The sequence below is a fragment of the Eucalyptus grandis genome, chromosome 1, assembly GCF_016545825.1.
Source record: "Eucalyptus grandis isolate ANBG69807.140 chromosome 1, ASM1654582v1, whole genome shotgun sequence".
Lineage (NCBI taxonomy): Eukaryota > Viridiplantae > Streptophyta > Magnoliopsida > Myrtales > Myrtaceae > Eucalyptus > Eucalyptus grandis.
Window position 1 is genome coordinate 16866047 of NC_052612.1, and position 13632 is coordinate 16879678.

At 38.8% G+C, this 13632-nt stretch overlaps 1 protein-coding gene across 1 annotated transcript; it reads right to left on the minus strand.

Moving 5' to 3' along the window:
* Positions 1-1408: 1408 nt before the first annotated feature.
* LOC120294850 (cationic peroxidase 1-like) lies at positions 1409-4639 on the minus strand. The gene is made up of 4 exons (XM_039315610.1): positions 4424-4639; positions 2515-2706; positions 2005-2170; positions 1409-1898 (listed from the first exon to the last, which is right to left on the minus strand). The coding sequence occupies exons 1-4, from the start codon at positions 4637-4639 to the stop codon at positions 1513-1515; spliced, it is 960 nt and encodes a 319-aa protein (XP_039171544.1). The 3' UTR covers positions 1409-1512.
* Between the last annotated feature and the right edge of the window lie 8993 nt (positions 4640-13632).

Sequence of the window (13632 nt, forward strand, 5' to 3'; positions counted from 1 at the left end):
TTTTTTTTTTGCCTTGGCGTGTTTTTTGTTGTGAATTTAATAACATAAGAAGACAATTCGTTTTAAGGGGTAACTCTTCCTTCGAAATTTCCTTTCCATATGTACTCTATTCGAATCGTCTCTCTACGCTTCTCGAGTGTTCCATTTTTGTCCCTTTTATTGGCTAATGCCAATGTGATATCAATCAAATGCCTTATCGGTTCATAATGCCTCATCAATTCCGCAAAGGAAATTGAATTCAATGGTTCCACGAGTGGCTTTCCTAACTTTCCCCAAACACATGAGGATTAAACCTTGAAATATGCAAATCCAACGTTTCTTGACTTGAAGGTGTTGGATATAGAGCGTCTTGTATTTGTGAGAGAGAGAGCTACCTTATGACTATAGCTTGGGATGTGAGAAGGTAGATCATGGGCTTTCCAAGTGAGCCATTTCTCTGGGCCTTAACCCCTCAAGTGAATATATTAATGGGCTAGTGGGTGGTTCTATGGGCTTATTTGAATCTCAGGCCTGATCGTTATTACCCATCTCAACCCTGGAAAATGGGAAGATGCCAGAATGGTACTTCTATAGTCATGCAGCTTTAAGGATTATTCTTAACTACGAAGACTGTAGCTTTTATTTACATATTTTACATCGACCTCCACAGATGGTATGACTGATTGATTATTTGCTAAAAGTAAAACTACACCCATCAGCAAGTGAAATAAGTAAGATTTTGGTTATACAGCTTGTGTCGCTATAAATTTATCCATATTTCATCGGAATATGGAGTACTTTCTAAGTTAATCTTGCTAGTTTCTAGAATTATTGTAGCTAAGATTAGTTGAGAATTACGCTGGAAATAATTGTATCAAAATTGCAAAGAAATCAAATTTTTGTATATTGAGTAATTATGATAAAATTTAATTGCTTGGTTACAAAATCCACTGAATTTTAATTTTCAATGATTTCGTACGAGACTTTACCCCAAAATCTCTTTATGTTCCTTCTTTGCTGTTGTTTGGAGAAACACTATTAGAGTGGAATAATGTTGAAAGCTGGGTAGGCCATTGGCCTGACAAGGCCCACAAGCCAAAAAAAAAAAAAAAAAAAAAAAAACACATGGAAGGGAAAGGAATTGTCAAATTTTACTTCCGAAGCTCTCTTGTCGTCCAATGTGTATGCAATATTGCGGATTTCAGAATGAAAAATACTAGATATGTCAGAGAATTCTCACCATTATAATTTGTTTCACGTGAATGCCTAGTCGTAAAAAACTTGGTTAGATTTAATTTTAACACAATTTAAATAAATTGAAACTGTATATAATGAATTTGTGATCACACCATGTATCACAACTACATAAGCACCACTTTGATGCGTTCATACATAGATATTAAAAGTGGGACCAACCATCCTAGATAGACAGTACGTTGAACCCTTTATTATCAAAGTAAACTTGAGAACATAAGAGATGTAGTACAAATTTCAAAACTTTGAATATAGCAAAAGTAAAACCCAGAAGTATCATTAGTTGACTTTCCTGCAATTCTTCCTAATTTGACCGCTTGAGCCGGTGAGCGGGCTGAGGTTACCCATCGTCACCATGGCGTTAGCAAAATCTGTCATGAAAGTAGCCGAATTGCTGCTGTAAGTGTTCACTTGAGCGTCCGTGGAACCACCACTGAACAATTGTTGGTCCGAGTGAAGAAGCCCCTTTTGGGTCTGCAAGTTCTTGAAGTAGGCATTGTCGAAGTACGTCGGGCTCGTGGTGTCGAGAGGAGAGAGATTATTGTCACCTCCGGAGCTTGGGCAGTTTGCGTTTAGTGACGTTGCGAATGTGGCGTTGATGTCGTTCTCGTTGTAAAGCCGGGTTCGGAAACTTGTGCATCGGGCTTGACCTATCGTGTGCGATCCTATTAACAACAATCGAACAGTTTTTGTAAATTGATCATAGTATATCAGTCGAACTTTATTATAATTCTTTATTATAAAATGCAAAATAATAATAATAATAATGACCTGAAAGTGCCACCATTTCTTTGGCAGTGAAGCCTTTGTTAGAGAAGGAAGTGATGAGGTCGCTAAGGCTCAAAGTTGGGGCAGGAATGTCGCTATTAGCATCAGTTAGGCTTGCAGTGGTCGAGTCTCTTCTTCCTAATAAGACTGTCCAACTTGGGCCACCTAACTGAAAATTAAATAAACAAATAAATCCAAACATGTTAGTACTAATATAGATAGGTAATATAGCATGTGATTTTTTCCTCTTTTTTTTTTTTGGTCAATCCTACTCTACTTTTACTCTAACTCTCACTTTTAAACTTCTGCCCTGCCTTCTTATACGGCGTGAGAGTTGAAACCCATACTTGAAACTAAATTGTCCCCACCTCAACCTCCTGAGAAAATGAGGATTTGAACCCCCTCACCTTCCCTTTCCATGTTAGAAGGGTGGTTACTGAAGCAAACCGTAGTGGTTTTTTTTTTTTTTCCTCCCAATTGATTGCTAGTGTTAAGAAGAAAATGTACACTTACAGCAACAACAGAATCACGCGCGGCGATGGCCAAGATGTCTGCACAAGACACGACCCCGGGGCAGCTGCTCTCTAGATGGGACTTGATCGTGTCAATCACCTCGTATCCCCGTATGGAATTGTTATTCGCCCCGGCAGTCTTCTCCCCAGTGAAGTTCGTGGTGTCATCCAACAAAATCGATGCGTCACATCCCTATTTCATATTTTGCACCACACATTATTAATCAGCCCTTCTAGATGGAAAATTGATCCGATTGGCATTCATTTCATTCGTTAGTTGTAGACAGGAGGTTTGAGTGTTTTAATTTTTTTCTGAAGTTAGAGCATAAACACTGGTTGTTTCCCTTATCGTTCTCCCCTTTTTGTCCCCCATTATGAACGCCTAGAGACACCAGTTTGGACCGCGCGGCGGGGGGGGGAACACTCTTTCTCGTGCCTTTTGACTTTACTCCGTGTTGTTTCTCAAGGAACAATGCATCCAATAATCGTCGGACTAGAAACAAAATGATTGCGCTGTGAAGAGTTCTCTAAATCAAGATTTTTGGTTAGCAACATGGCGCGTTCTTTAATATTTAACAGAGGAAAGTCAGCGACTTTATGATTCACTAGAATTAGCCTGAGTTTGGCCTTCTCAAATGACCAATTATCTATCGATTAAAATTGAAAATCTAGACGATTTCCAACCTATACAGGAAAAAGGAAAAGCAACCCACAAATCTAATCGAGAAAGTTGTAAACACATCATATTTGTTATTTAAAAATCGATTAGGCTTTAAATATCAAGATCAAAATAGAGACGCCATGTTTGATGGAGAAAGGTCCATTATGATGTGGGCAGCTCTTAAATTATGCACAAAGAATACAAAGAGGATTACAAAGAAGGTATACTAAATTGATTTGTTAATTTAGATTGTCACTCTAAATTCGTGTTGGAAGCAAACTAGTGAGGCCATGCACAAGGCACAATTCATTCATTCAAAGATCTAATGTGATTTTTAGAATACCATTGGATTAACAAATTCCATTAAAAATGATCTTTTACCATAAAACATGATTTTTAATGTAGAAAAGTATCGCAACCAAAGGACGGTGATCAAAATATGATTGAAACCTATTGAGAAAGACTGATTGGTTTTGCCAAACGCGATGTTCGCATAAAGTCAACCACCGACTTATAAAGCATGGCCATCTCTCTCTCTTTTCCAGCTGCAACGTTTAGGACTTTTGCATGATCTAAATCATCGAGTTCATCGGGTTTAAACCAGGGCTAATCATACACATACACACATCTTGTCAACAAATACTCAGCATAAAGTACGTTCACCTGCATGGCTTTTGTAATAAAGAAAAGTAGAGCATATACTGTCTGTAATTTAAAAAAAAAGATTAGAGTACACACAACAACATTCTTATCCACCCATGATTGGAGGATTATAATTACCAAATCTCTTCCTAACCACCAAAATATCTAGTGGATAAGGCCGCTTATGGAATGATATTTTTACACTAGCGGTGTATGCTAGAATTACTCATGAAAATTTTCTCTTTGAATCACCAAAAATAAGTGCTTTTATTCTAAGGGCCATGCCTTTTATTGCTGTATGATGAAAACATGGCTCTAATTCTAAAACGACTTCAATAAACAGAGCCTGTTATTATTATGCTAATAGACTCGCAAAAATGCATGGCACGACAATATACCAAGAGGGGTCGGTCAGAGTCGACTAATTCAATGCGTAGAAGCGAAATCTAATGATGCTCCTGACTATGAGGTTGGTTGGAATGTTTCACAAGTACAGGCGCAAAGATGCATCATGCATGCACGCTTGCATGAAGCTTGAATGACAGAAGGGAAACAAAGGTAGAAATCAATGGGAAAGAGAGGACAGACACAGAGGAGAGGGACTTGCATTGACAAAGCAATCGTGGAAGTGAAGGCGGAGCAGTGATGCGCCCATGCGGGCCTCGCTGGACACGGCGGAGCTCACGCCAGACTTAATGGTGCGGAGGGCGCTGGGACAGGATTTGGAGTAGAAAGTGCTGGACAGCTGAGCTGAGGCTGTTCCGAGGAGGAAACACAGCAACAATAAGTAGACGGGTTTGACAGAAGAGCTCTCACAAGCCATCGCTGGGAGTTGAGTTGAAGAAGGAGATGAGCGTAGGAGGAGAAGAAGCACAAGCTTGACGGCTGTGTGTGAGTGTTGCACTTGAATGAACTCGGGTATTTATGCAAGAGTTTTTGCACTGTATGCTTTTTCTTTCTTCTCAAGTCAACGGCATCGGATGTCTGCACCTATAATATAAGATAATATAAGAAATTTTAAGTTTGACCAGAAAATTCAACACCAAATTGTATGAAAACACCCACATATATATCTATGTAACCCGATTATGTGTCGTCGGATTTATTAGTTTTCTATTTGCAAACTAACCCTAATCTCGCAGGATACGAATTTTTGGCCCGTCATATAGCTATAGGTCTATATCATGCTGTCAATTCTAAGCAAATATAACCCCACCTGTCGTCATACTAGATTCTAGTAGTAATTTCCTTAGGAGATATCAAGTCAAGAATCATCTCACTTTCAGCTTTTGATTTTTTAAGAAGGTTCATACAAATTAAAGAAGGCTTATTTCAAAAAGTATGAATATATAGGTATAATTGCATGTGTTTTCTTTTTTAATGGACCAATCTCAAGGAATTGCGACATATGTTGGTCTTTTTACTCACTCTCTATGTTTACTTTCTAGTGTCCAAATTTTCATTTTTGGTCTTGAACTCGTATATACTTTTTTCATTAAGTACCTTAAACCGTCAATTTGTTTAATAAAATCTTGCAACTTGTATAACTTTTCTAATCAATCCCATCCGCCTCAAAAGCCGGCAAGAGTCAGATGTAGAAAGCTCGGGGACTTGTTCATGTTAAGAAATTTCATTACTCAAGTCCCGGTTGTGCGGTGCTTTATTTTGAAGTTTTCTAATCTCTCGCATTCGTCCCCAATCAAAAAAGCTTCCCACGTTAGACTCTAATCGGCCCAACGGATATGTCAACTCCAATTAATCACATTTGTAGTATGAGCAAATGCAAGTTCGAGGACTTAATTAAACATATCAAAAGTTCAAGGATTTAATTGAAAGAAATGTACAAGTTCAAGGACCTGAAGTGAAATTTTAACTCAACGCCCAGTTAGCATGTATAGTAAATTTCTTATCAAAACTAACCCCGCCTATGTCACTAGAAACAACAATAAATAAAGAAAACAAATTAGAAGTAGTCAAAGTAGGATTTCGTCTAGAGAGATATTGACTATTAGGGAAAATTGTCAGTTCCTAACCTAGGTTCGCCAACTTTCCTATTGATGAAACATTGACTTTCACTACAAAGACAAGCGGATCACGTCATCTCATTATGGTATGTCCCCCCCCGTAAAAGAATTTTTAAGGCTAATTAATTGCTTGCATGGTATGAAATTTGGAACTTGCTGAATTACAACCATTCCTCTTTGTTCAACTAGTAAACATAAGATATGGTTTCCATGATATATAAAAATGAAATTCTGTAGATAATGGACTATATATCTTAATGATCGCATCTTGTTCTAGCTGAGATTTAGCAAATTTTTTTAGCAAAAATTGAATTAGAAATAGTATAGTAAACTCTTCTAGGGTACTTAAGTATGACCCGATTGCTTAGATATATATATCTTCCCACAATCCACATCCTGGTGTAGGTAGGTTGTAATATCTCATTTCTTGGAGCAAATCATGCTGAATTACTCTATAGTCCTATATTATTCTTTCTGGTTAAAGATGCTTAAACCCTTTTAGATAGATAAACTCCAAACCCATGAAATATCCCACCAACCTCATATACTGCATGTAGCAAGAGTCGAAATTCTTGCCGAGTGCTCAAACATAGAGCTAATCACATTGTATTCATTTCGCATGCCTAATTTGTATAAGCATTGATTGTACTTCTCGATCGATGAGTCAATCCCTTGAGTTAATCAACGATACTGCTTTAAGTGCATCATTTTTCAAGCATGCGCCGTGTGAATGAAATCCTCATTAGGAATCTAATTCGGGTCAACATTTCGAGTGATTACTAATCATCCATATTCTCCTTTAGAGTCCTTTGGATTAGCTTGGAAGCAAATTAACTAATTCACCAAACCAAAGAAATTTTCATGGCAATATCGAATGAGGGTGTGAGTTTGTCTCTACTCATTCAATTTTTAGGACAGGATGTGCTACTCGATCACACTTTATTGCTCACTGCATGTAGCTGCCTCATGCGCTGCCTCATGCGATGTTGACTCTCTGTCGGAAAGGGATAATCATAGCAAAAATTGTCAACTTTTTCTGGTCGGATGCCAATATCCCTAACTATTTTTGGTCGCACCATTACCTCAAATTTGTGTCAATTTCTAGAAACTCCATTCCGTTCAAATGGCCATTAAAAACCCCACGTGACAGCGTGCGTGGCCGTTAGTAATCTGAAGCGGCGGCGCGCGTAAATTACCACGGCACTGCCGTATGCTGGGCGTTCTCCACAAACACTGTCGGATCGGAAAATGATCTGGAAGCGGGGGAGGATGAAATGACTTCTCCACGTGAACCTTGTTCTGCCCAATCACTCAAGGGCCTTTTTTGGAATATCGTCGTGAAGGAGAGCAATACTTTCCATGCATCTGACTCTCTTCGGATCTATCTCAACGGTTGGGCTCACATTACCCGAGTGCGCGAAGCAATCTAAATGATTAAAAAAAGACACTTCATTTATCTCAACTATGTTAGGCTCTAGTTATTTCGAAAAAAGATGAATAATTTAAAAAATATTTTCTTAAAAGTGATTTTTTATATCGATTGAAAAGTTAGTTAATGAATAATGTTTTCCTTATCAATAATAATTTGCGTCTAAACATTTTCATGCATGATAAAAATATTTTTTATTCAATCATTTTTGTAAGCATCACAAACGATTAAATTTTGAAAATATTTTCCAAGTCATTTATTTTTTGCCATAAAGCCTTAACTTATATGTGCAATCTATGTAATGTGGTGATGGACAATCTAAAACTTTTCTAAATTAATACCGTGAGAACCAAAGTGTTGAGTGATAGACTTGCCAAATGAAGTTCAACTTACATTTTCAATAAGTGATTTGAAGGGGCGGTGAGGAAATTCTACCCCCACTCGGAATTCATACATTGTCACCATCCAATTAGTCGTTGGATTTTCGTCACTTGTCAATTTAGACACCAACAAGGGAAAATCCTAGCTGTCTGCACTCCTCCACTATCTCTTCTCAGCGTCTTCTCCCCCGGATCTAGCTTGCATTATCTCTCTCTCTCTCTCTCTCTCTCTCTCTCTCTCTCTCTCTCTCAACCACCCACTCACCCACCTCCACCTTTGAAATCAGTAGACTTTTCTCTAAAAGTGAAATCAGTGGCATTTCTGCTAATTTTTATACTGAAGCTGCCCCTGTCATTAGTATTTCTACGTTTATCATAAATGTAACATTCATCACTGAAATTATCATTACCGCTTTATTACTATGGAATTACCAATTTCAGTTCCAGCAAAGGTTTTATTCGATATCTTATAGCTAAAATGCCTCTTTTTATCAGTCTAGTACCTCCACTATCTTGAACCCCAGTTAAATTGGTAAGGACACACTTTTATGTTATTGCGAAAACCCAGTCTCGGGAGCTTTGAGGCCCCAAATTGAATCCAATTTGAGTTCAACTACCTTGGGTCGACCTAGAATCAATGTTGTGAGGGAGGCCCTTGTCAACCATGAGAGAAGGAAGGCGGGGAGGGGGCCAGATTCGGCGTAACGCACCCAAGAAGGGACCAATGAGGGAGAAGAGAGACAAGTGGGCAATGAAAGCCACTGAGCGCAAATGCCGACTGTCGCTTCGTTGGATGATCGACGGCAGTGTGGCCCCAAGTGATTGAACAAGGGGGGAGAGGGAGAAAGAAGAAATTGAGATTTTCCTCCAATGAGTATTTGGAGGACTCGTGAAGCGAATGTGAAGATTCTATTTGAAGATGGTAGACAAGAATCGTACATGAGTGGACCCCCTCTCGAACTATAAAACTTCACATGACAACGCCGAGTTGATTGTCTTGAACTTCTAGCATTAATTATTTCAATTTGTTTGAACCGATACATTTATGGCATTAATTTTATAACCATTATAGAACTTTATTTTGGACATTAATATTGTAATCATTATAAAACTTTAATTTGATCGTTAAGTCTAAAATTGTTTCATAACATTAATTTGTTCGTTAGACTCTAAAACGTTTTAGAACATTAATATGCCCATTTGATTTTGAAACTATGGTTTTTAATTCTTAAATAGTTTTGGATCTTTAATATGATACCAAAACCGTTTCTAATCTTTAATATAACCAGTGATTCCGAATTGATTGATTAAACTCACTTATAAATGAGGCCATTGATTTTGAACTTGTTTCAAATCTTTAATATGGCCATAAAATTTGAAACTATTTCAGATCTTTAATCTTTAGTCCAATTCAATTTGATTGCCACAATCGCAAACACATTTACAATATTATCTCTCCCATTCAAATGGGAGGGAAAGGGAGGGAACTCTCGGTCCAGCAGGAGGGAACTCACAAGTTACGTCGAAACTATATTGTTAGCTCTCGTTAGTGGAGAGAGAGAGAATTTAGTGTCTATGGAGAAAGGCTTTTGGCTTTTGCAGAGTGGAGAGGCTGTCACGCAGAGACCCATTCTGCCTGGAAACACTTCTGGGTTTGCATTTGTTGTTAACCTGGTGAGTCCCATCCATATGGTGCACAAATTATCGGATGATTTCATGCGATTTGCAAAGCTCAGAGCACTTCTAAATTTTGAGTTTCACAGGAATTTCGCTTTATTTGATGAATACACAGCATGGATGAACACTGACGTTACGTTATACTTTTTGTAGGTCCGAAAGTAGCAGTACTGCGTGTATTGCAAAGAGAGGCTGATAATTCACTTCGGAAAGTGAAAGGCCGTGGACCGATAAATACATAACAGGTCTTCCCACTGCTATTACTAGATACCATTCGAGCAATGGCTTGGCTTTCTCTTCACCGATCGACACCATCAAAGGCCATCAACTCAACGACCAGCCAGAACTCCGCACTCACTGGTTCAGAATAGAGCAATCAAGCTCGCCAAAGCGACCGTGTCCGGGGTTGAGATCCTCCCCAAATCCAAGCTCGACAAGTGCGAGAAGACCTCCACCTCCGACGATAACCTCAACGGCACTGAGAAGATCATGCTGGACTCGGCCGTCCCTAGTGGTTCTGTAAATTATTTCCTCCGACGATACCTTCAAACACTCATCTCTCTAACTGTCCATCTGCTTATGAGTGAAAAGCCGTAATGAAGTTGAGTTTAGTATCCAAAAACTTCCTATACACAGATTTAGAATACTAGAAACAATGTGTGGAACTTCATTGAGATGCCCCAGAACGTCACACGTGACACATGTCATTTCTAATTAGATTCTCCTTTGATTAATTGCATGCAGAAATACTACAAAATACTCACAACATACAATAAAAGAAAGTCTTGTGCATATCTCCATCTATATATTTATTGCAAAAGTGAGCAAATGAATTATAAAATAGACAGAATAAAGAAAATAATTTGGACACCAGATTTATGTGGTTCGATCATAATGACCTACGTCTATGAAAAGAGTAGCAATGATTTCCACTATAGATTAAACCATACAATAGAGAGTACAATCACACTTGAGTCATTCAAATATTCTTAATGTTTCTCAAGCCTCAGTTACACCTACTGACTCATACAATATATAGTCTCATTATTCCTCACGCGAGAATCTCTCAATTTCACGAAGGGATAACAAACCTACTACAAGATTTAATCAGTTACAAACACTTGTACTGTCAATGTAATTCCACGAAGACGCCTGCTGCCAAGCAATCTGTGAAAAATGGCGCTTCAAGAACGTGCACAAATAACAGCGCTTCTTGCCTACTCATACGGAGAAGCTCATCCTATTTTCCCCCTGACCACGAGCATATATATATTGCCAAAAATAAGACCTGCGGGGGCCGACTACGACATGAAATAGAAAATCCATGTTCGGAACCTATATTCACTCAATCCAAAATCCAAGTCCAAGTTGGACTTTCCTTTTTTATTTTATTATTATTTATTTCCTCTCTACGCCAAGGAAACTTCCGTGTGCATCCAAAATCCGAGCTGGACTTTTCAAACTCAACCGATTCGATACATAAACAATATCTACATTATTCGTTTTTCAACTTTCATGTACCGAGCAATTTAATTTGGATCAGATTCACTCAGCGGGCTCAAACTCGAGACATACTCTAACAATACTAACATCAAATGTACAAGCCCAAAACAGTATCTCATACAACTCACAAAATTTTTAATACCTTGGAAGGGTTAGGGTCACCTATCACAAATACCACTCTCACGTCTAGAAGTTTGCATGTACAAAAGTCAAACTATCCACTAAGAGTCGACAACTTCACCCATTGATTGTTGCTTTCACCATCAAAGCCCGTCAATGGTCCAATCAAATCACCCTCGAGGTTCATATACCAAGCAACAAAATGGTGGGGAACCCACTCTAGGAGCCCCACATTGACCCATATAGTAGAAGTACACCAAATGTATATAACTTCCGACCTAAGTATAAGCACATTCTCATAGACACACTCGTGATGCATAGGAACCCCAAAAAGGCATTGATGATGTGGCACCCCTCGATAGCTGTGGCATCCCAAAAATCCAAGACAACCTCTAGAGGAATTAAAAGCCCGTAATTAGGTAATGAAATTTCCTATGAATTATGTTTTAGCCATTAGTTTTCTCTTAAGGCTAAGTGATATATGCTTGTGTTCATGAATTTTTAAATTAGTATTATAAGATAAATTAATGAGAATAATCTATTCGTGGCTACGCACCTCATAGACTAAATTCATATAAATAAAATGTTACAAGATTTTGGCCATGTGGAATTTAGTAATTAGATTCATAAAAGAAAGAATAAGAAAGGGTAAAATTTGATTTTTATTTAGGTTTGGGCCTTAGGCCCAAAGGTGGATTTTGATGGGCCAAGATGGCCGGCCCAATTAGAGCCCAAGGAAGAGGCTGCCGTCGACCATGAGGGGGGAGGAGTGGCCGGCCCAATCCAAGCCCAAGCCCAAGCCCAAGCCCATCTTGCATGTGGCATGCCAAGTGGCAAAAAGAGGCTTGCATGCATTGGCTTGTGGAGAGGCAAGTGATGATTGCTAATGATGGAGATTTGGGGAAACAAAAAGGGGAGAGAGAGAGAGTGGCCGGTTGGGTTTCCGTCCAAGCCAAAGGGAGAGAGAGAGGGAGTTGCGCGAGAGAGAGTGAGGCCGAGAGAGGAGGAGGAGGAGCTGCTCGCTGTTCGTCTGCCCGTCGCCGCCCGTTCGTTTGCCGTGTGCCGTCGTTCTCTTGAGTTTAGAGGCAAGTTAGGATCCACTTTCTACTCTTGCATGTATGTTTTGCATGTGTGGTTGAAATCTAGGACGTTTAGAGGCAAGAAACCGAAGCTCATGTGGTTTGTTCTTGAAAATGCTTGCTGATCTCGTGAAAACCGCCTGACCCAGACACTTGTGGAGGCTTGATTGCATATTTAGAGCTGGATTTTGACTTTTACTCCTTCATAAAAGTTGTAGACAACATCTTACACTAAAACATAATAAAATTTGGGACAAAATGGTGGAGATTTAAGGGGTCAAACTCTCATCCTACGAAGACACTAGATCTGGAACTGTTTTGCTGACCTTTTGGTAGATTTGTGGTTGCATGTCGATTTTTATCAAGAATCTCTTTTCGACTTCTTCATGAAACTTGTAGAGAAAATCCTATATACTAACATACTCAAATTTGAAGTAAAATGAGAAAGTGTAGCCTAGTGAATCGACTTACTCTTGAAGACGGTAAATCTGGAGACACGGTGCTGGACACCCGAGACTTCATGGACCCATATGGTGACTATTCTTTGGAAATTTGACTTAGATCCCTTAATGAAAGTTGTAGGGGACCTCTTGAAGTAAAACATATCCAAATTTCGGAGGAAATGAAGGGGAATAAGTGGGTAAAAACTCGATTTTTCGGAGATACCTACACTGGACGTTTCGGATGACTATAGAAAATTATCTAGAACGAATCTGGCCTAGATGTATGCATGAAAAATATACTTTAGTGTCTTGAATATAACCTGGAAAAATTTCATAATTTTCAGAGGTCTTTCGGGTATTTTAATCGAATTTTTTTAGAAACTGCACATTCTGTTTCTATCCGAAATTGCATGCTGTAGTTATGTGAAATATATCTTTTGTGTGGAACTCTATTGGGCATGTGTTTTTCATGAAATTATTATCTTATTATCTTGGCTATCACATGCCTTGATTTTATGATTTTTGAGAAGCATATGGATATTTAGTTTAAATGTTTTCTAAAATGGTATATGCCGGAATTTTGTAAACTTCAAAAAGGCATGTATTATGGACTATTCTAAGTTGTATGGATTCCATGAATCATATTGTCTCTAGTAATGGTATCTTGCTGCATGTATGATGATGATTGGAAATGCATATAAAAATCAAATGGATGAAAGTGATCTTGTTTGCCATTACATCATATGCCATGCTGAGTTGAGACATAAATGGGTGGACATAAATTACGATAAATGATGAAATTGTTGGAGGCGGATGATAGTGCCCTGGGAGTGTTAGGATGCCCGGATTGTATTGAAATACAAGGCCGAATGTCCTCGGGAGTTTCGAGATGCTCGGAATGGTTGGGTGTCGGAAGCCTCGGAGGTTTTTGCCCGAGGGGATGCCTCGTGATGCCAGTTGGGATGCGAGATGCCCGGAATGTGGGGGTGTCGGATGCCCGGTGGTGTGTACCCGAGGTTTTTCTCGCGATGCCAGGTTGGGGTGCGAGTGATAAAGTATGTGATGCAATTATTGATCCCAGGAAAGAGCGATGTGGTGATCAAATTGAAAGATAAAAGTGGAAATTGAATCATGCACATGTGATATGATGACATACGTATG

What these genes read in the sequence shown, in the direction of transcription:
- LOC120294850 (XM_039315610.1), bottom strand. Translation starts at nt 4,639, where the DNA reads ATGGCTTGTGAGAGCTCTTCTGTCAAACCCGTCTACTTATTGTTGCTG. An exon ending in TCCACGATTGCTTTGTCAAT is followed by an intron (nt 2,707 to 4,423) that starts GCAAGTCCCTCT and finishes AATATGAAATAG; the next exon opens with GGATGTGACGCATCGATTTT. An exon ending in CGCGTGATTCTGTTGTTGCT is followed by an intron (nt 2,171 to 2,514) that starts GTAAGTGTACAT and finishes TTTAATTTTCAG; the next exon opens with TTAGGTGGCCCAAGTTGGAC.